The 21070-nt window shown below is 37.2% G+C and overlaps 1 protein-coding gene across 1 annotated transcript in view; it reads right to left on the bottom strand.

Annotated features, from left to right (window-relative positions):
- Positions 1–928: 928 nt before the first annotated feature.
- LOC132790440 (uncharacterized) overlaps positions 929–21070 on the bottom strand; it is a 28074-nt gene continuing 7932 nt past the window's right edge. Inside the window, exons 2-14 of the mRNA XM_060798960.1 lie at positions 11720–11842; positions 11436–11643; positions 8089–9706; positions 7003–7175; positions 6611–6943; positions 6461–6558; positions 4618–5018; positions 4229–4555; positions 3984–4167; positions 3488–3647; positions 3306–3432; positions 3100–3245; positions 929–1819 (exon numbers count right to left, since the gene is read on the bottom strand). Coding sequence (XP_060654943.1) covers positions 1484–1819; positions 3100–3245; positions 3306–3432; positions 3488–3647; positions 3984–4167; positions 4229–4555; positions 4618–5018; positions 6461–6558; positions 6611–6943; positions 7003–7175; positions 8089–9706; positions 11436–11643; positions 11720–11808 — 4200 coding nt within the window. The 5' untranslated portion in view covers positions 11809–11842 and the 3' untranslated portion in view covers positions 929–1483. The remainder of the gene's footprint in view (positions 1820–3099; positions 3246–3305; positions 3433–3487; positions 3648–3983; positions 4168–4228; positions 4556–4617; positions 5019–6460; positions 6559–6610; positions 6944–7002; positions 7176–8088; positions 9707–11435; positions 11644–11719; positions 11843–21070) is intronic.

Raw genomic sequence — 21070 nt, 5'->3', positions numbered from 1 at the left:
TCATTTGTTTACTCCACGTTTTTTGGTTTGTTGTAAATAGTACATCAATATATATGCATGTATAATACATATAACTAAGATATTCTGTACTCTTTCATTTTCAATTTATTTAAAGCTGAAACCCACGCATTGTAGTTAGTATTTTCATGTATTTTTCACTTTGCTATAACTAGATATACATATGCCTAAAAAAGACTTGTTTTTTTATTTAGCTTCTTTTTTAAACAACAGCTATAATTTATTTTTATTTTTATTTTCATTTATTTATTTTCTTTTTTTGTTGGAAAAGTATCGTGCAGATTTCATTTATTGTCAATTGCACATCTCACTGGGGTTTCGAAAATCAGTTGGGTATTCATAACATATAATAGATATAAGCTTTTTATTCCATCTAACCGCAGCAATACTCATCAAATGCTTAAGATCAGCAATATTTTCCGTTTTAGATTTTTTCTGTGTGTGTATTTTTTTTTTTTTAACTTTTATTTATTGTCTATAATTGTCAACTAAGTTCTATGTATATAATTGCATACATTTGTTTTTAACACACAATAGTTTATATCTGCGAAATATTTATTGTCGTTACGAACTATTTTATTATCATCATATATTGGATCGATTGACTTTAAACGATCTTTTATTATTTAATGGCGGCAATCATACATTTTTGTTTGGTATATAATCAGATATACAGATTGATTCCTTCATACACTATTCTTTAACTTAACTGTTATGTGTGGGGTTCTTATGAGAGGTACAGACAAGCCTATATATCTTTGATCTCTACAACTAAATGGCATATATATGTATAACACAATTATTTCTCTACAACTCAATCGAATGGTTATTTTATTGTCCACGATTTCACGATATTTAGACACATTGATACACAGGGATTATTTTCTTTTTGTATTTCTTTTTGGTTTCGCTTCTTTGTTTTTGATTTTTTTTTTTTTTTGGGTAATATGTAGGTCAATTTTTAGCTCCATATATTGGATATATATATTTATTCTTGGGGATACATATGTATACTATTCACGTATGTAAATTGATTATGTTTTTGGTATTGACATTGGATTTTTTCTCTGATTTTTGCTTTTTGTTCGGCTCATAGAAATCTCTTTGTAAAAAAATTGACAAATAAATTCGGCAAATTGACACACGATTAAGTTGCCCAGATTTACATTTTTCTTTTGATTTTCATTGTTTTGGCTGGATCAGCGCAATTTCAGTAGCAAAATATATATTTATATATACTCGTATATGTATATCAAGTGGGTGTGCGTGTATGGTTGTGGTTGTGTATGCGTGTGTGTATTGAGCACAACAACAGTATTGTTTTGTACTTTGTGCAAACGTTTCAAAGATATGCTGTATTCATTATATCGTATTTCATTTATCGTCGCTATATATATGCGTGTATGTAGTCTAGGTATACATTATGTAGGGTTATATTATTATATTTAATGGGGGGGGGGGACTCTTACTTACGCTCCTCGCTATCGTAAAAGTCAATGCCCTTGGGCTTGCCATTGTGATAGTTGTAGGGCTTTCGTTTTCGCACCGGACCCGTCGACAGTTTCGATAGTATATCTGGTCCGCCCGGGTGTAGATCGTATTTCTGGATAGGCTCCTCGTTGATCGGACGGGAATGCTTCTGTATCTGTTCGTGTATCCAGGGCACATACTTGATGACATTGGCGTAGACGCCAGGCAGCTTGGGATGCGCACACATAATGCCCCACGAAACGATGCCACCGACAAACCAACGATCCTTTTCTCCGGGATATGGACAGAGCAGCGGACCGCCCGAATCACCCTAAGAAAGGAATAAATATAGCAATAAATGTAGTAAATTGTAGTAATATATAATATATCTGAGCAAATATATAAATGATAAAAAAATTCGTTAAAATAAAGCAATTGAATATTAAACAAGTAAGAAATCTACAGTCGAGTATACTCGATTGTGAGATACCCGCTACCCATTTTGAATAAAAGAAATATATTTTTCTCAAAATATACTGAATATACTGAAAAATATACCAAATGATATGTTTGGTATATCGATATAGTACCGCATTCAAAATATACAATAGACGGCACAATATACCAGATTGTCAGCCAAGGCAAATAAGACCCCTAGTAAGTAGGCGTTTTTGCCCATACAAAAGTATTTCTTTAATAACTTCGACAATTTTTATCTGATCGCAACCAAATTTTCAGGAATCATAAATTCTATAATAATTATTGTATATACCAAAATTCGCAACTCTAGCTTTAAAATTACGCTTGTTATTCAATTTTTTTTATTTGCGGGGGCGGAAGTGGGCGTGGCAAAAATTTGAAATAAACTTGATCTGCGTGCAAACATAACAAATGCTGTCGAAGAAAAATTATAGCTCTATCTCTTATAGTCTCTGAGATCTAGGTGTTCATACGGACGGACGGACAGACACACAGACGGACAGACGGACAGACGGACAGACAGACAGACGGACAGACGGACATGGCTAGATCGTCTCGGCTGTTGACGCTGATCAAGAATATATATACTTTATAGGGTCGGAGATGCCTCCTTCTACCTGTTACATACATTTCCTGCCGGCACAAAGTTATAATACCCTTCTACCCTATGGGTAGCGGGTATAAAAAAAACAAATGTATACCACAATTCTTATTTAGTATATCAATATACTACTACAAAAAATACTAATGTATACCAAAATTCTTATTTAGTATATCAATATACTATTACAAAAAATACTAATGTATACCAAAATTTTCATTTAGTATATCAATATACTACTAGAATAAAAATATACCGTATAGTAAAAAATATACGAGATTGTCAATAAAAGCAATTTAGACCCGACAGCAATAAATGCTTGTGCCATATAAAATTATTTATACTTGAAAAAATCATTAAATCTGTAGTTATTATTATAAGAGTGTATCAAAATCGAATGTAAACTTAAGCTGCATACAACAAAAACAAGTGTTTTCGAAAAATGTGTGGTTCTATTAAGAAAATATATACTTTATGTGATTGGAGTTGGGTATAAACATTACTCCTATCAAATATATGCAGACTCTTACCTGACACGCATCCTTGCCTCCATCATCGTAGCCTGCACACACCATGCCATCGGAGACAGTCAAGTTGTCGAGCCATTCGTCGCATTGACTCCTTGTGATCACCGGCACTTGCACCTCATTGATGATGTACTCATAGGTTGATTTAGCTACAGAAATGGTATGTCATATAATCTATATAAATTCAAAGCATTTTAATGGCTACTTACGATCCTTGTCATCGCGTTTTCCCCAACCGATAACTGTGCAAAGTTGCTCGGGACGCAGCATTTTAACATTGGGTGGCGGCAAACAGACAGGCAGCAAATGTTCATGGAAGGCGACCCGAGTAGCCAACTGCAAAGCACAATTGTATATATAAATATGATTTAATATTAACTTCAAGTCTCACCTGAAAGAGAGCTATGTCATTGTCATGGGCAATGGCCATGTTGTACTGCGGATGTGGTATAACCGTCTTAACCTTCACTTTTTGAGCCGTGTACGTAAAAGAATTGCGACGTGTCACGCCCAGTTGAATGGTCCAATCCTCCAGATCTATGACAGTATGACTGACGAAGAAAAAAATTAAGCGGATCATGTAAAATAGCTAAGACTGTGAGGTATACTTTTTTATAGAATTTAATAATTCACAAAATAAAACTATTTCAATAAGTAATACAATAATAAAATTGTATAAAAAAATAAAATAAAAATGAAAGTTTTTTATATTCTTTATAATTCTTTTCACATTTGTTAAATAAATCAAGTAACTCCCAATAATATTCTCCGACAGTTATCAATTTGGAAATATTTTGACTACCCAACTTAACAAATAACTATTTGATGGATTGTAGATCGTGATCACTCTTTACTTGAGTAGAAAACTAAAAGAACTCAATACTCACTTGCCCACACAGTGGGAAGCCGTAAGCACCCACTGATCGGAGATAAGGACGCCAGCGCAGTAGAAAACCTTCTCGGGTCCACCCAAAATGGCAGCCAGGAATGGCCAATTACCGGGATTTGCTTTGTCTCCGCCAATAATGCGCCTCGAGGGTCGTTGCCTGCCACGTTTGACCTTGCCGCACTCTATAGTTAACAACAAACAGATTACATTTTAACCTAAGTGCTAAATATTTGTCAAACTTGCCAAAATTGGAGCATGTTAGCTCTGCTATGGGATAATCCTCAGTTTGTCGACAATTGGCAAACTCTTGCATCAAAGTCGAGCGTCGCTTGGCATATAGCTTCCAGATATCGGTGGACACATTCACAGAGGCCAAGAGTGGACGATGCGTGCGTTGGGTGACCACGCTGGTGGCATTCACCGAGGAGTAACCCAGAATGGAGCACACCGCACTGGGCGAGACGGCACGATCCCAATTCTTGACACAAGCCGGCATCCACTGACGCTTCTTCATGCGATACACCTCCAAGACACCAGATCCAACATCGCCATTCCGTTCACTAAGACGCACTGAGAGTAAACCAAGAGATGAGGAGATGGCAATCGAATGGTCAACATATTGTACTACTTACAACAATTCCGCTCATCCTGGGCGTAAGGACAATCATTGATTCCATCGCATATGTGATTGGTGGTTATGCAACGATCGTCGCCACAGTAAATCTCGCCCTCTTGGCACCGTGAACAGCTGCTCTCGTCCTTCTGATCCATGCAGTCCAAGTGGCCATCGCAGACATACTCGTTGGGCAGACAACGATTCTGATCGCAAAGGAAGCCATCGCATTGCGGATTCGCCGACGATGTCATCACATCGCGCACCTCATCCAAGCCTACGCAATCCTCGGCGCTCGAGAAGTCCTTGAACAGCTTGCAGTTCAAATATTCCGGCAAACTCAATCCAAACACATCGAAAAAGAAGCCACAACGTCGCATCGTCTCCGTGCAAAGTGTTTTACAGGGCGGCACAGTGGCGCTGCATTAAGAGAATTATTTATGAAATATGTAAATAATTGATGGGCTAGAATTGATTGAGAAGAAGTAAAAATGATGCGGTGCGGTATTATTGTTAAAGCATACCAGATTGATATAAAGAAAATTGGGCAAGTATACCAAAAATCTTTCTTGTATGAAGATATACTATTAGATTCAAAATATACCATAGATCACAAAACATACAATAATAATATACAAGGTGAATGCTTTACGTACTTCATTTATTTCACTTTTTTAATCACTACTAAGTGCATAAGAAGTAAAGAAGTATTTAGTTGACATAAACCTCTAAATGGTTCAGCCTAAAGTCTATTTTAACATAACTAAAACATTGCAAAATACAAGCGGTAAATTGAATATTCTTCATTATTTTTCAACTATTTTTACTTCTTTCAAATTGCTTGAAATATTTTCCTGACTATATTATCTATTGACAGATTATGAGGTAATACGAGTACTTTCTATCATTAATTTCTTAATTTTTAATAGGGTAATGAAACTATTTGTTGTTGATTCCGATTCAACTTCCTTTTAAATTAATAATAAAAAAGAAAATTCTATTGTTACACTAAATAAAGTCATATAATAATGTTAAATTATTCTATTTGAGTTTATACAATATCTATGATAATATTATATAAAACAAGTAAGAAAGCTACAGTCGAGTGTACTCGACTGTGAGATACCCGCTACCCATTTTGAATAAAAGAAATATATTTTGCGGTATTTTCTCAAAATATACCAAATATACTGCAAAAATACTAAAAATATACCGAATGGTATATTTGGTATATCGACATAGTATCGTATTCAAAATATACCATAGACAGCACAATATACCAGATTGTCAACCAAAGCAACTAAGACCCCTAGTAAGTAGGCGTTACTGCCCATACAAAAGTATTTCTTTAATAACTTCGACAATTTTTATCTGATCGCAACCAAATTTTCAGAAATCATAAATACTATAGTTATTATTGTATATACCAAAATTCGGAACTCTAGCTTTAAAATTACGCTTGTTATTCGATTTTTTTTGATTTGCGGGGGCGGAAGTGGGCGTGGCAAAAATTTGAAACAAACTTGATCTGCGTGCAAACATAACAAATGCTGTCGAAAAAAAAAATTATAGCTCTATCTCTTATAGTCTCTGAGATCCAGTGTTTCATACGGACAGACGGACAGACGGACAGACACACAGACGGACAGACGGTAATGGCTATATCGTCTCGGCTGTTGACGCTGATCAAGAATATATATACTTTATAGGGTCGGAGATGCCTCCTTCTACCTGTTACATACATTTCCTGCCGGCACAAAGTTATAATACCCTTCTACCCTATGGGTAGCGGGTATAAACATTTAGCTATTCCATATATAAAATAACAATGGAATATAATCATTTGGTGCACATTTACTCACCCATTTTGTCCACACTTGGGCACAAAGAGCGTGCAGAGAAAGAGAGAGACGAGCTCATAGCAGCGAACATCGACCAAAGCCTCATAGGACTCCAGATCCTGTGGGTGAGATTGATTAATGGACTAGGCGAGCAAGTGGAGTCATAATTACCACTTGAGTCTCTATCTGACCAAAATGCCCAATGTAATTGGGAAACACGGTGTAGTTGTAGGGTATCTGCGGTCCCTGGCAGAACTTGACAATGATGGGCAGACAAGTGCCCGGAGCCGGATTCTTGCCAAAACTGCGCCAAGTGTCCTCCACATGGATGGTGTTGATGATGGTCTTGTTGACAAACTTGATGGTCGGATAGGCATTGAAGTAGGCAGCCAGTCCGCCGGCAATGGCGAGCAGAGCAAAGGCATTGATGAGGATCTGGAACAGGCGGAACTTCAGCCTTCCATTGGTAATATACGGATTGGAGCTCTTGCGACGATTGATAATCTGCAAGAGTAAAGAATTTAATGATTGTTCAGAGTGAAGATATCAAAGTAGTAACCGACCTGATGCTGCAAGGACATGGTGTGTGGGGCTCCATTCTGGAAACGCACAATCGTCTGCAGGCTGCTGGGCGTGGCATTGTTGCACTTGTTCAGCGGCGACAGCGTCTGCGGCGGCTCCAGCTCCTCGATGGGCTCGTGCTGCACGCCCTGGCGACACACAATAGGCGCAGGTGCTAAAGGAATGAAAGATTAATCAATTATTTTAAATTTATAAATTGTTTTGCTATGTATTATTATTTGCTATTGAAGTATTATTATTAAAATGTTTATATTTAAATTATAATTATAAAATATATGTATTGAAATTATAATTATTATATCAATATTGACAACTGATATTTTAGAATTTATTAGAAATTGCATTAAAAATTCAGTTATGGTAGTCTACATTAAAATATTAAAATTAAAAATAATTATATTGTTAAACAATTATAAAAGAAACAACTATTTATAAATAAACAAATCCAGATACAAATAAATTGCTATTTAAATACAAATTGTTTAGTGCATCAATAACTAAACAAATAATAAAATAAATTTAATGTAATATGAAAACTAACATAAATGGGAAGATATATGAATAGCTTAATATTTAAATCCAATATTTTATTAGTGATTAGGTAATAAATACAAAAATTCCAATATTTAATAAATAATTAAAGTATGCTGGACTCTAAGACCCGTTATAAAGTTTCAATAAAAACAAAACATTGCGGTATTATCATCAGAATATACCAAATTAATATACCGAAAAAGTAATTAAATATACCATACGCTATAATACTTATATCAATATACTAACATATTCAAAATATATCATAGATCTAGGATCTCGTTACCCATTTTCAATTAAAGCAAAACATGGCAGTATTATCATCAGAATATATCAAATAATATCTCGAACAATTACTAAAATATACTATTTTCAAAAAGGCAAAATAAAGTTGTATTATAATCAAGACATACCAAATTAATACCGAGAAGTACTTATATATACCAAAAGCTACATATTGATATACTACTGTATTCAAAATATACCATAGAATGCAAAATGTCAACTAAATACTTCAAAGTCCCTCGACTTACCACTGCAGAGGCGCTTGGCGGAGAGCGAAGGAAGCAGCGGAGCCTCCATGAGCTTGGGATTGTAACCCGGACTGGATGTCTGACTGAAGCTGTCGCTCGATATGGTCGAGTCCTGTCGAAAGTTCAGCTTGCCACGCGTGGGCGTCGACGACGACGCCGCTGTTGCCTGAGAGCCAATGCCAAAGCGAGATGGCGCCAGATCCATCAGAGGTTGACGCTGCACCTGGACGCCTGGGGCTGGACTTTTGCGTGAACTCTGCGCGGCAGCAAGCAGTGGCGTCTCCATTAGCTTGGAGCTATAGCCCGGACTCGAGCTGATGGAGTAACTGTCGCTGGAGAGCGTCGAGTCCTGACGCTGCTGCAGCTTGGGATAGACAATGGGCGGCGGCTTGTTGCGATTGAGTTTGTTGCGCACCGTCAGTGGCGGCTGGGCGTGCACCTTGGGCATCGTGTCCATCGACTCGAACGAGTTGAGATTACGCAACGGTGGCTCCGGTGGCCCTGGACGTTTCGTGTTGGCAGCTGGCGCGCCAGCATTCAGCGATACCGAGGTGGATGACATGGTGGCACTCGAGATGGTGCTGGAGGCGCTGCCGGCAGATGATGTGGATGCCGAGGCGGGAACGCTGCTGCCGCTGCTGCTGCTGCTGATCGTCGCATCCTTGCCACAGTCGCTGGACGAGGTGCAGCTGCTGCTGCTGTTGCATGACTTCGCTGGCGGTGGCGGCGGCAATTTTGTCGGCAACTGTGGCAACTTGCGCGCTGGCACCGTAGGCAACTTGTTGTTGCTGCTGCTGTGGCTGTTGTTGTTTAGGTTCGTCGTGTTGTTGCTGCTGATGTTGGTGGCATAGAGATTGTTGTTAAGCTTGTGCATCACATCGTTGAGTGCGGCACGTTCCAGACGGCACGTATCCTTGGCCAACGGCGAATCAATTGATCCCCCCATGGGCTTCTCATCCAGCGAGGATTGCGTGTCCACCGATGAGAAGCGACTGCGAAAATCAACGCTCGTTGAGCTTGATGCAAAGCGTTCGCTGTGCGCACCGGACGAGGAGCCGTAGGCGGAGTCCACGGTGCTGCTGGAGGAGCGTTGAGCTCGCTTGGCCACGTGACCGGACATCGCGTAGCGAGTGCTGCTGCTGCTGCTGTTGTTGTGATAGCCGGCGACCTTGACAGGAGTCGAGGTGAGTGACTCATCGAATACGGAATTCTCCAGACTCATGCGGTCGTCATCGGAAATGCCATCGGCATCCGCGTATGCCGGACGTGCGGCAATGTCAACAAGCAGCGCTGATTGCCCACCTGCACCACTCCCACACCCATTCCCTACGCCCAGTCCGACATGCCCATGACTGTCCATGGCCACATTTGTTGGCTGTGGATAAACAAACACATTGCTGCTGGCCACATCCTGCTGGCACGAAGAAACATCGTTCATCGGCTGCGTCTGCCAGCCGCATTTGGTGGCGCGCATCAGGCGACGTGGAATGGGCGGCGGTGGCGTCACCGGTGTGTCCACACGCACCAGCTGCTGATGATGCTTGCTGGCAGCCAAAGGAGCTCCTACCGCTGCTGCTGCTGCTGCTGACTTGCAATATTTCGCATCCGACATGTTTACCTGTGGCAAAAGCAAAAAGAAAGGAGAGTACAAATAAATAAAATGGAAAGTAGAAAGTCAAATGGCAATACTCTCAACCAATGAGTCAGTCTAAGCCGACGGCTAAGCTAGCAGACGAGTAAAAGCCTGACACAGCTCAAAGTGCAAGAACTCAGCTTGGGGTAAGCAACAGGAGAGACGGGGCAAGTGGCCAGAGGAAGGGGGCGGGTTGAACTTTGTTTGCCCCACAGATTTGTGCGCGTGGCACACAAAACATTTTTTTGACGCTGTCGCTGTCGCTGCTGCTGCTGCTGGAGGATGACGAGCCAAGTGGCAAGTGGGAAGTGGGAAGTGGCATGTGGCAAGGGCAGCAGACGTTCATGTTGATGTTGCTGATGATGATGAGCATGATATTGCGGTTCAGCTGCACGAGGCTAAGCATGACATGCTGCAGTGTGTGTGCATAGCTCTGGGGGAAAAACGGTAAACTGCAAACTACAAACTGCATTCATCGATCCCATAAATTATGCAGCGCCAGCGAAAAATAGCCATAAAGTGCTGAGCTATTTAGCGGGTTTATAGTCAACTTCTAAATGTGACATTATATGCACATTTTTACTGTATTACATTGAAGTTTTGTTCATGATGCGAATCTCCTACACTTAAAAACTTTGCTAGTTTCTAAAATTGTATTCAAAATAATCTATTTTGTGACCTTCTAAAAGTTTATTTAACTTGATCTCCTACTTTTTTTAGAATTGAATTTATTTTAAACTTTAAGAACACCAACTGAAATCGATCTTATAAATAATCTTCACTTATACCCTATTTTATATTGGATTACAATTATTGAATATGTTTTAAGTACTATAATTGTAAATCGGGAAAAAAGTCAAAATTATTTCCAAGCTTATTCCAACAAAATATAGTTTAAGATAGGGACGCGGTATTAAGTCAAAAGAATCTTTTTATATTGTAAAATAATGTATAATTAAACTGCAATCCAAAGTTATAAAATATTTACTAGAATGGAGCTGAATCCATAAATGAATCATTGTTTTAATTGGGTAATTCTAAAGTTTTCCTTTGAATACTCTTTAATATATTGCATCTATTATATATTTTTTTCAATTATTAACGTAATAATTAGTCTGAAGTTTCAGATTCATTTCGATTAAATAATAATCTAGTTTTTAAGGGTTTCTTCATCCAATCATATTCCTATGTGTATTTCAATCATTAGTTATTTATATGATAGAGAAAACATTCTTAAGCTTAAATTTAAGCTTTGTTTTGATTAATTAGTGAAATTTTTGTTTTCCAATATTCTTTCTAATAGATATTCAAATTTTATTATACAAAATAATCTTCAATTAATGTTTTAAATTAAGTTGTTCTGTATAATTAAATCGTTAGCTAAAGTTTCAGCTATGTTTTGAGTAAATAATTCAGCTTTAAATTTAAAGTTTTCATCACTCAATCGTATTCTAATTTATATTGGAATTTCTAACTATTTCTGTGCGGCATAAAACATTCTTAAATTGAAGTTTAAACTTGGTTTCGATTCGATTTGACTATGAAGTTTTTATGGTTTCAGTTATGTTTTGGCTAAATAATTTAGCTCTAAATTTAAGATTTGCTCCATCTCCGACAAGCGAACACTGTGTGCTTACTCTAGCGACTAGACAATTAATCAATGTGGAATTTGTTGCATGCCAAGGTATGGCCAAGGATTTCATCAAGTGCTTACCAGCAGTTCTGCGTTGGCTTGTGGCAACTGCGTCGCCTTCTGCTTATCCTCGAGCATCGGATAGTAGTGGGATGAATGGCGACGGACGATGCTGCTGCCAGTGCTGGGCAACGGCAGAAGGGTAACCGATTTGCATTGCTCCTGTTGCTTGTCATAAAAATCCAGCAGCGAGTTGAGTGGCAGGGCCAAACTTGAGGCACGCTCCGAGCTGCAAGGAGGGAAGAGAGAAGAGATGAGTTGAGTTGAGTAAAGAAGTGGTTGGGGTAACTTGAGCTGAAACTTACCGAGTGCGATTGCGTTGGGCATCGCTTGAGTGCGAGTGCGGATCCTGCGTCACGCTTAGAAATTGTTTATTCATATCGAGTGCGTTCATGTTTTAATCAGCGTCGTCATTAAGCGAAATCAAACTGCAAAAGCGGAAACAAAGTTCAACAGCATTAACACATATGTGGCAAACATTGAGTAACTTTGAACCAAATAATGTCAGACACACACTCACACTTTCATGCCTGTGTGTGTGTGCATGCTGTGCATAACAAATTCGTACTACGAGAAGTGAACAGTAAATGCAAATCGCCAGGGGGCAAAAGTGTTCACATGAATAAAAATCAATTATGCAATGGCCCAATGGCTCACACTTTGTCCAGTACGTGACAATAAAGCTTCGTTGCCTTCGGTCCCCCCTCCCCCATCCAAATGCAGCAATCACACACACACACACACACATTCAGCTAGAGAGATGGAAGTGTGTAAGGATGCCGATGAACGGCAACGGAAACGTTACCATGCCACGCAATTTGGCCTTTTGTGTCTAATGGATATGCCATTAGCCGGGGCCACATAACAAAACACCGCACAGACAATGACATTGGCCTCTGGGTGAGAGCACATAGAGAAAGAGAGAGAGAGAGAGAGCGAACACCAATATTTTCATATTGAGATTGGTATTGTGAAAGACTTTAACTTAGAGATGAGCGCGTGTCGTGGAATAGCTTCAGCAGCACATCCGGTTAAGTAGAACTCTTAAGAGATTAAGCAATAAGTAACTTGCTTAAGTTTCTTAACTGACTCGATAAATCAAAGATATTCTTCGATTTTATAGAGTATAGATTTCATTGGTGGATTTTATAAGTAAAATTTAGTTTATAAATAATAATACTTCACAATACAATATCAATGAAATAATATGAATGAAAGCTATACTCGAAAGCGGTATTATCGATAAACAAAGAATACGAAGGTAATACCTAATACGTAAAAATACGAAACTATATCAAAAGTTATATTTGGTATATACATTTTTATTTTTTTATTTTATCCAAATTATCCTATAAAATAAATAACAAAATTAATAATAATAATAATAAGAATATAATATAATATATACGAAATAATAGATATAGATAATTTATTAAGTACATTGAAAGAAATATAAAATATACTTATATACTAATACTTAGTATAAAATATAGTTTAAAATATATTTAATTTTTGTAAGACAACAGAAAAGTGTTTAGCATTACTATGGATTTCTCTTGGAACACACTTTTTCAAATGTAAAATTCATTTTTATAAAAGAGAAAAACCAAACAAAATAAACAGTTAAAAAAATGTAATGTTAAATTTAAGACTTAGAAGAAAACAAACTTAAAAAAATGTTAATATCCTTAGGAAATATATACTGATTAGTATTGAATATACTCATCATTAGATTAATGCAACTTTCACTTTTACTTAACAAAATGACAAAAATGAATTATAAGCCGTGAGGATCACGAGCACATCACAGACATGAAATTCGCTTTGTCATAGTTCTAGTTCATTATCACACTAGTGTCATATTTGTAACGTCTATATCTCAGTATATATACGAGTATAAGGACCCACATTCATATAGTGGCATTATATAAGTGTGTGGGCATTATTGTGAGCCACTTTCATATTGCCGAATATTCATTTGTTGACACTCCTCCCGCTCCTCCTGCTGCTGCTTGTGGAGAGAGAACTGTGTCAGCAGATGGGCCTTAAAGCTGTCAGCATATAATACACAATATTGCCTTTGACAGTGGTAAATAAAGGCGCTTTTAAGTTGATGCTGATGCTGTTGTTATTGCTTGTTCTTGCTTTTTGGGTAGCAAAACTGGGAATAATTGAACGATTTATGAGCCGCGTGCTGCTCAATTGTGATTGAGTTGTGGCAGCCACAGTTGAAGGCTAAATACTCTCTGGAATGAGAGAATGAAGAGAGAAGACACCAGCAAGCAGCAGCAGCCACTGCCAATGGCACATCAATAAAAAGTCGAGTCAATAAATGTGATAATTTATTGGGTCGTGGTGTAATTAACTTTTAAGCCGCACTTTGATTGCTGGGGCACAAGCACAAGGCGAAAATTCGATTGTCAAGAGAGAGATGGAAAGAGAAGGAGAGAGAAAGCGAGAGTGGAGAGTGAAGAGTGAAAGCCACAGGTAAGAGTTGCTCTGGCATATGGTAATACATCAATGCGACCTAAATTGCGTACTGTGTACACACAATTTTCCAGTTTTCACAATTCCACTGAGCAGCTGCCAGAGCGAGACAGGTGCAACAGGTGAAAGTACAATGTGCATGCTCAATGGCAGAGGGAGAAACAGAAACAGAGACAGAGACAGAAACAGAAACGAGCAAGAGCAAGCATACAATGCATACACACGGGTCTCCGACCTGTGAGCTGCCAGAGTGCGATGCCATCCCTCCTCCTTTTTGCTCCCAGCTCTGCCCTGCTCTGCTTTATAATATGTCAAGGACAATAATTGACACTAATAGGATTCACTCAACTCTGACAAGTGAGTCAACAACAACAACAACAAGCTGTCCTTATGTCTTGCTTCTGCTCGAATTCCGAGGAATTTTGTGCTGCAAATGCCAATTATTTGCGACATTAATTAATGCGATTTTCGGCAAATTGCAGAATTGCAAGCTTTGCATATACTATAATAAAATATATATAATATAATGGCACAAGTAGCTTATGCAATTCAATTGCAATTTACTTGGCTTGTTTGCCAGGTGAAGCAATTTGTAAATATTTGACAATGAATATAAATAATATTTTATTCAACTTAAGTCTAAAAAAGTGAAGCTTGTGCTTAAGTAAGTTAAGCTGAAGGAAAACATCAAACATCATAAAGTGTAGAAGTATTGACTTTAAAAATCTATTTTTTTAATAAAATTAAATCTAAAGAAGTGGAATCTAAAAAGCTTACTTTAAGTATTATTAACTAACGTTCAAATTTCAAGTACATTTTTTGAATGCAACTAAAAGGTGAAGTAAAGAAATACTCAAGGTTTACTTTAAGTATTATCTTTTACATTTAATATACATTTGTTGCATTTTAAACTAACTAAATATGAATTGTTGAAGCCGCATAAGCTTTGCAGCTATATATAGCTAGATAAATGCTTGTTTAATCTCATTTAATCTCTTAGTAAAGCAAAATTTACAGAATTGTTCAAAATATTTTATAATGCAGATGAATATTTATTATACTTAAAGTTTTTGATTTATGTTATTTGATTAATTTATTAAGTAATTGAAGTAGTACACCAACTAAATACCATAAAAACTCATTTGGGAATAATTTAAAAACTTCATACTCATATCATAAGAACAAATAAACTAAATTTGTCCGCTATTCGATTTTTCTATTTAAGAATATTCTATGTATAACTTGTGAAACCATTAAATATGCAGCAGTTAACCAGATAAACAAAAAACTTTGTTTAACCCGCAACTATTTAAACATCTAACCAAAGCAAACTTTGCAATGCATCCATTTTTCTATTTTGCTGCCCCTGAAAGTATGCAGCACATTTAAAATTTAACATTAATTCAACAATTTGCGTTGTTATGAAAATTAACTAAATGCGCATTGTCTGTAAAAATATTTAGCAACTCAACGCAACTTAACTAAGCAAAAGCCCGCATTCAAATGCCTTTCTTGCCGTTGTTATTGTTGCTGTTGTTGTTGCTACAGAAGTAACTCGCTGATTAACTTGGAATTCCGTTTGCCATTTCCATATACCGAATGTAATTTACTGCGTTAACTTTGTGCAAATATTTTCTCAGAACAACAACAACACATACACAGACTTTGCTACTGACGGCGCTGCGGCAGCTGTACAACTAGAGGTATACTTAATATTGTTTGCGAAAGCAATCAGCCACAACAACAACAACAATAATGAAAGAAAATTTTCATTTGCTTGGAATTTAAACCTTTTCAATCTGAAGCTCGCAATGATTTGCCTCTGCAGCAGCAACAAAAAGAACGACATCTTGGCCAGAAGAACTTTGTTTGGCAGTGTGATTTGTGATTTGCGATTTGTTTGGCATTTGAGAAATTTTTGAAAAATTGACACTTGGCACATGCTAGACGACAAAACGATAACGACAACGACAGCGACGGACGTGAATGAGTAGAAGAGGATGACGATGACCCCGGCTGAACATCATTAAAAGTAGATCTTGAACGCCCAACGCGGGACAAGCACTTGACATCTGTTTATCTTGGACTGATGAGTCCAAAGAGACGGCAGCTGCTCCTCCATTTCCATTCGAGGGGGTTGCCAGGACTACTGTCCAGAGCCAGAAAAGGCTCACCTCACACTCAATCTCTGTTACCTCTCTACCATTGCCATTGGCTTTGATTTTTTTTTTATTTTGCGTTGCGTTGCGTCGCAAATTCGTATTTGGCCACATGCGAGTGCTCTTGAGGCTCTCGGCTAACAAAAGCAAACAGTTTATGGTTCATATGAGTTTGGAATTGGCATTAAGCATACAAATGCCAGGCAAATATAATAATTTCTGTGTGTATGTACACATATATTTGTGCGCGTGTGTTTGTGTGTGTGTGTGTGTGGAACGTGCATACACATTCATAAAGAAATTTTCTATGCATTTTTAATATTTATTTGCCGACGGGACGGCAAATGCGAATGCCACTCCAGCAGCCAACAGCCAAATTGAATTATTTTCAAGTAAATTGCCAACCCGAGTCCTTCTGCAGCTTATTTCTATATTATTTGCTCGAGTCTTTGTTGCTTGTCCCCAATAAGTATGCTACAATATTTTTTGATGCTTGTGCAATTTCCTATTAAACAAAAATAATAAGCAAATGCATCAAAATTTAAATACTTAAATTTTAAATCATTAAAATGTCAACACATGAGTTAGTTATGCAAGACGGCGAAGGCGTGGACGTGGCAAAGCAAGCAAGTATTATTAATTGCCCGAATAAGTATGTTACATTTTTTTGAATATCATATTAGACAATAAAAAAATGCAAGGTAACTTAAGGGTTTTGAAATGAAAGAATTTGTGCATCATTAAAATGCTAACGCATGTACAAGTTATGCAAGACGGCGAAGGTGTGGGCGTGGCAAGATAAGCCAGACTTGTTACCTGCCCCAATAAATATGCTATATTTTTAGAAATATTCTCTTCGACAATAATAAGCAAATGCAACGTAACTTAAGGGTTTCGAATGAAAGAAGTTTCGCATCATTAAAATGCCAACACTTGGGCGAGTTATGCAAGAGATGGTGGGTAAGCTGGACGCCTGGGGGGCGTGGCAAGCCAATTACGCAAACAGCTCGAGCTCATACCCAAAATTCTCGAGCAAGTCCGAGTCCATCAAATTGCCTGGGGGCCATTGCTTAATTTGTCTTGGCAGCATCCTGACGCTGCTTGGACAACTGGTTAGCTGGACACTCTAGCTATGGGCGAGGCCGAGGCGGAGGCCAAGGCCAAGACGGAATCCACCAATCATGAATGACATGGGTGCGATTTGAACGGACGTGTGTCCTAATAATGTTACCCATATGGGATGCTATCTCTCCCTGTCTCTCTCTCTCTATCTATGTCGTGCTCTCCATTTTCTAGAGTTCTCCTCTTTTAGGTCCCTCCTCGTCGCACTTACTCCTTTCATTCGCATATTTTCTCATCCGCTTGTGGTCCGAGGCTTCTTGGAATTTCATTACTATGCCCTGTCAGAGCCCTCTGTGGGTCGCTGAGCCCAGCACGTCGCAGGCCAAGTTAAAAAAATTAAAAATATACAAAAAAAAAATCATGAAAAATTTCAACGACGTGTGTGAGTGCCAGTCGTAGTTTGAGAGTGTCTCTCCCTCTCCCTCTCTCTCTCTCTGCCTCTCCCTCTCTTTCCCTCTGTCTCAGTATGTGAGTGCCCAGCTATGCGTAAAATTTCTAACTCACAATATTCCAACGTTGTTTTTTGCGCTTTGCACTCACTTCTCTCTTTTTTGTTTGCTTTGCGTGTCGGCCTTTGGAGGATGGAGCATAATTCAAATTTATTACCCTGCTGCTAGTTATTTTCCTTTCATTTGCGTTGCTCATAAATTATGTGTGCGCATTTAATTAGTTTGTGCAACAGCCGACGTCAGGTGCTTCTCGCTCGTTACTTGCAACTTCCACTTTGTCCACAGAGTTTCAGATTTCAGCTTTGAAGCTGTGGACTCCTTTTGCAACGAATTTTGCGAGTAAAAAGTACAAGAAATAATGGCAAGGCAGCTTGAAATAGGTCAAAAGCTGAGGTTGTTGCAGTGTGGGTAACTATGAGGTCTAAAGCATCAATCTCTATCGAGAAACTTTACAATTTTCTACCAAACTAAAGGACTTGAAGTCAAAAGCATTTCTTAAGAGATCAATCAATGGGAAATTGATTCTGGTATTCAAATTTAGTTTAAATTGAATGCATTACTTTCCATAAATCAATTTTAAAGCAAATAAAACATTACTAAAAAGCAATTATTGCGAATATTAAAATTCAAAATGAAAAAATATTTAAATGCAATTAATTCAAAGGGCTTCCCTTTTTTTCTTAAAAGAGATTAAGATTACATTTATAATACTTTGAAATACTTTAAACGAAAGTCTTTTTAGCAGATTAATGTTAATGTTTTTATAAATATTTAAAACAATTCCAAGATTATTTAAAGATTTAATTAAGTCTTAACCAATTATTGAGCATCATCATCTCAACATCTCTATAGAACATTTTCTGAATTTTACAATGTTTAATCTTGATTTAAGTTCGAGATTTATTCATTCTTGAAATAAGATTAAAAGCTTGAGCTATAACATAATTTATTTAGATTTTTTTTTTTGTAATTTTAAGGAAAAACCTTCTTAGTTAAAATTTGGCATCACATAATCTTGATTCAAGATTTTATTCATGACTAATTGTAATTTATTTATTTATATATTTTATATTTTATGATATTTATTATTTCGAATTGAAATTGTTGCAATTTTAAGAACACTTGCAAGTCCATCATAACCTCTTGCAATACAACTAAAACTGTTAGCAGAGAAAGTTACTGATAATTAGAGCAAATACTGATAATTAGCGTTGTTTGGAAAAGAACTTTTGAACGGTGAAAAATGGGAAAAAGCAAACTTATATAAAAGAGTCTAGTTGGTGGAAAACAAATCAGCTTATGCGATTGTTGTTACCGTTATTCAGGAGCTTTGCTTACCGCAAGCAAAGAGAAAGATAGATAGAAGATGGAAGGGGAAGGAAGGAAGCGGTAAATCAGTTTATATGCAGAATCCTTTAACTAAATGAGATAGAAGCGACAACAACAACAATAATAATAATGGTATTAAGAACAACAACAATCGCGACTCGGTTGCACTTCAAAGGTGGATGTAATGCGAGAGCAAGTATTACGGCTCAAATTACACACACACATATACACCAAAATACAAACACACACATACACAAAGAAGAGTATAGGAATGTTGTCTGCTGCGAGCTTTACGTAACGCAAGAATGACAAGCAGAATTCGTTGCGTTTTACTCAGACAGACACACACACACAAACACAGGCACGCCCATACAATTAGCAAACAAAATATTATAGACACTCACACTTACACACACAATGCGACAAATACACACACACACACACACATAGAAAGAGCAGACGCATTGAAAGCGAACAAAATGCGAACCATTGTAAGTAATTGTGCAATCAGAATTGCGCTGGTGTGGGACATAATGTGATTGTGCGATTGTGTCGACCTGCATAAGTCTGAGTGTGTGTGTGTGTGTGTGTGTGTGCGCGCCTCTCCCCCTCTCCCTCACCCTCTTTTCTATTGTATTGTTATGCGCGTGCTACAAATGGCGGCAATGAAAATCCAACTATGCTCTCAAGTGTGCGGCTTTCAAGTCGCAAGTCGCAACGGGCAAAGGCAAATTGTTAAAAATTGCAAAATTCTCTATGTGTGCGACTTCTCTCCCTCTCTTTTGCTTTCTCTATATCTATCTCTTTCTCTGCTCTTTCCCTAGGTAAGGGTGACCTCTGCAGCTGGCCACTATTAGACGCCTTCTATGCTCACTGAATTCTATGTTGCCTACATCCGCTGCCTGATTTGATTATACCTTGCATAAGAGACAGCTCTAATGTGGGTCGTATTAGTTGTTTGCCATTGCTAAACGCTATATCCGTTTGCCCATCATTATGTTATATCACTGTCTGGAAAAATGAAGAATACTTATTTTGGGAATTGGGGAGGTGCAGGAAATAAACACAGAGAGACAGAGAGAAGTGTAGAAATTGCAATGATTAGAGTTAATACTTCACTGAGTTAAGTGCTTTAACTTGCCTGATTATTTTAGGACCTTACGCAACTGAAAATAAAATGAATAGAACTTATTTCACTTGTTTTTAAGTGAAGGATTTAATAAAAAATATCTGGCAAAACAAATTGTAGAAAAGTTTAAGCTTTAAGATTCAAACTAGAAGAACTGAAAAGAACGCTTATCCTAGATAATTAATATTGAAAAATTTATATAACTTGGAATGAAATATAATAGTAAGTTGTGCTCACACCTCATATCTAAAAAGGTTTGTACCTTAGTTAAAATTTAGCATCATATAATCTTCATTCAAGATTTTATTCATGACTCAATTACTTTTCTGTCTCTCTGTGTTTATTTGCTGCACCTCCCCAATTCCAAAAATAAGTATTCCTGATTTTTCTAGCCAATGATATAACATAATTTATATAACCGGCAGCTTTATAGATCTTAGATTAGTAGAAGATAGTACAACATTTGTATCTACAAACAGAAGAAAATTCTAGATTGAAAAGTAGAATTCAAATCGTGATTCTAAGTACTATACTTTTACATCTTACAAAAAATTCTTTAATCCAGAATTCTAGGTTAAAAAAAGTTGAAACAAGATTTCGATGTTAAATTTGCATATGAAAACTTGATTAAGATTTTTCTTAATTTTAACACTTTTTTCTGTAGGAACCCATAATCCATTTTTACAAATTTTAAATAAATAAAGGTCAATATTAACAAAATACATTTTCCTCACTATCTAGCTCTCAATTCGCATAAAGTTCGATGACTTAATTTCAAACTACTTTTGACAGCAACAATTGGTTTAATTCCTATTAAGAAAGTCAAGGAAAGTAATAATAAAATATTTATATCTGCCTATATTCTTCTTGATTTACGTCTCTAAGAGGTATCTTTTAGTCGTCAAATAGAATGAGTTTTAGCGACAGCAATTCAACTTATTTTCATTTTCGTTTTACATTCAATAGGCGTGTCAACGAGTG

The sequence above is a fragment of the Drosophila nasuta genome, chromosome 3 (genome assembly GCF_023558535.2).
Source record: "Drosophila nasuta strain 15112-1781.00 chromosome 3, ASM2355853v1, whole genome shotgun sequence".
NCBI lineage: Eukaryota > Metazoa > Arthropoda > Insecta > Diptera > Drosophilidae > Drosophila > Drosophila nasuta.
This window is presented reverse-complemented; position numbering and strand designations above follow the sequence as displayed.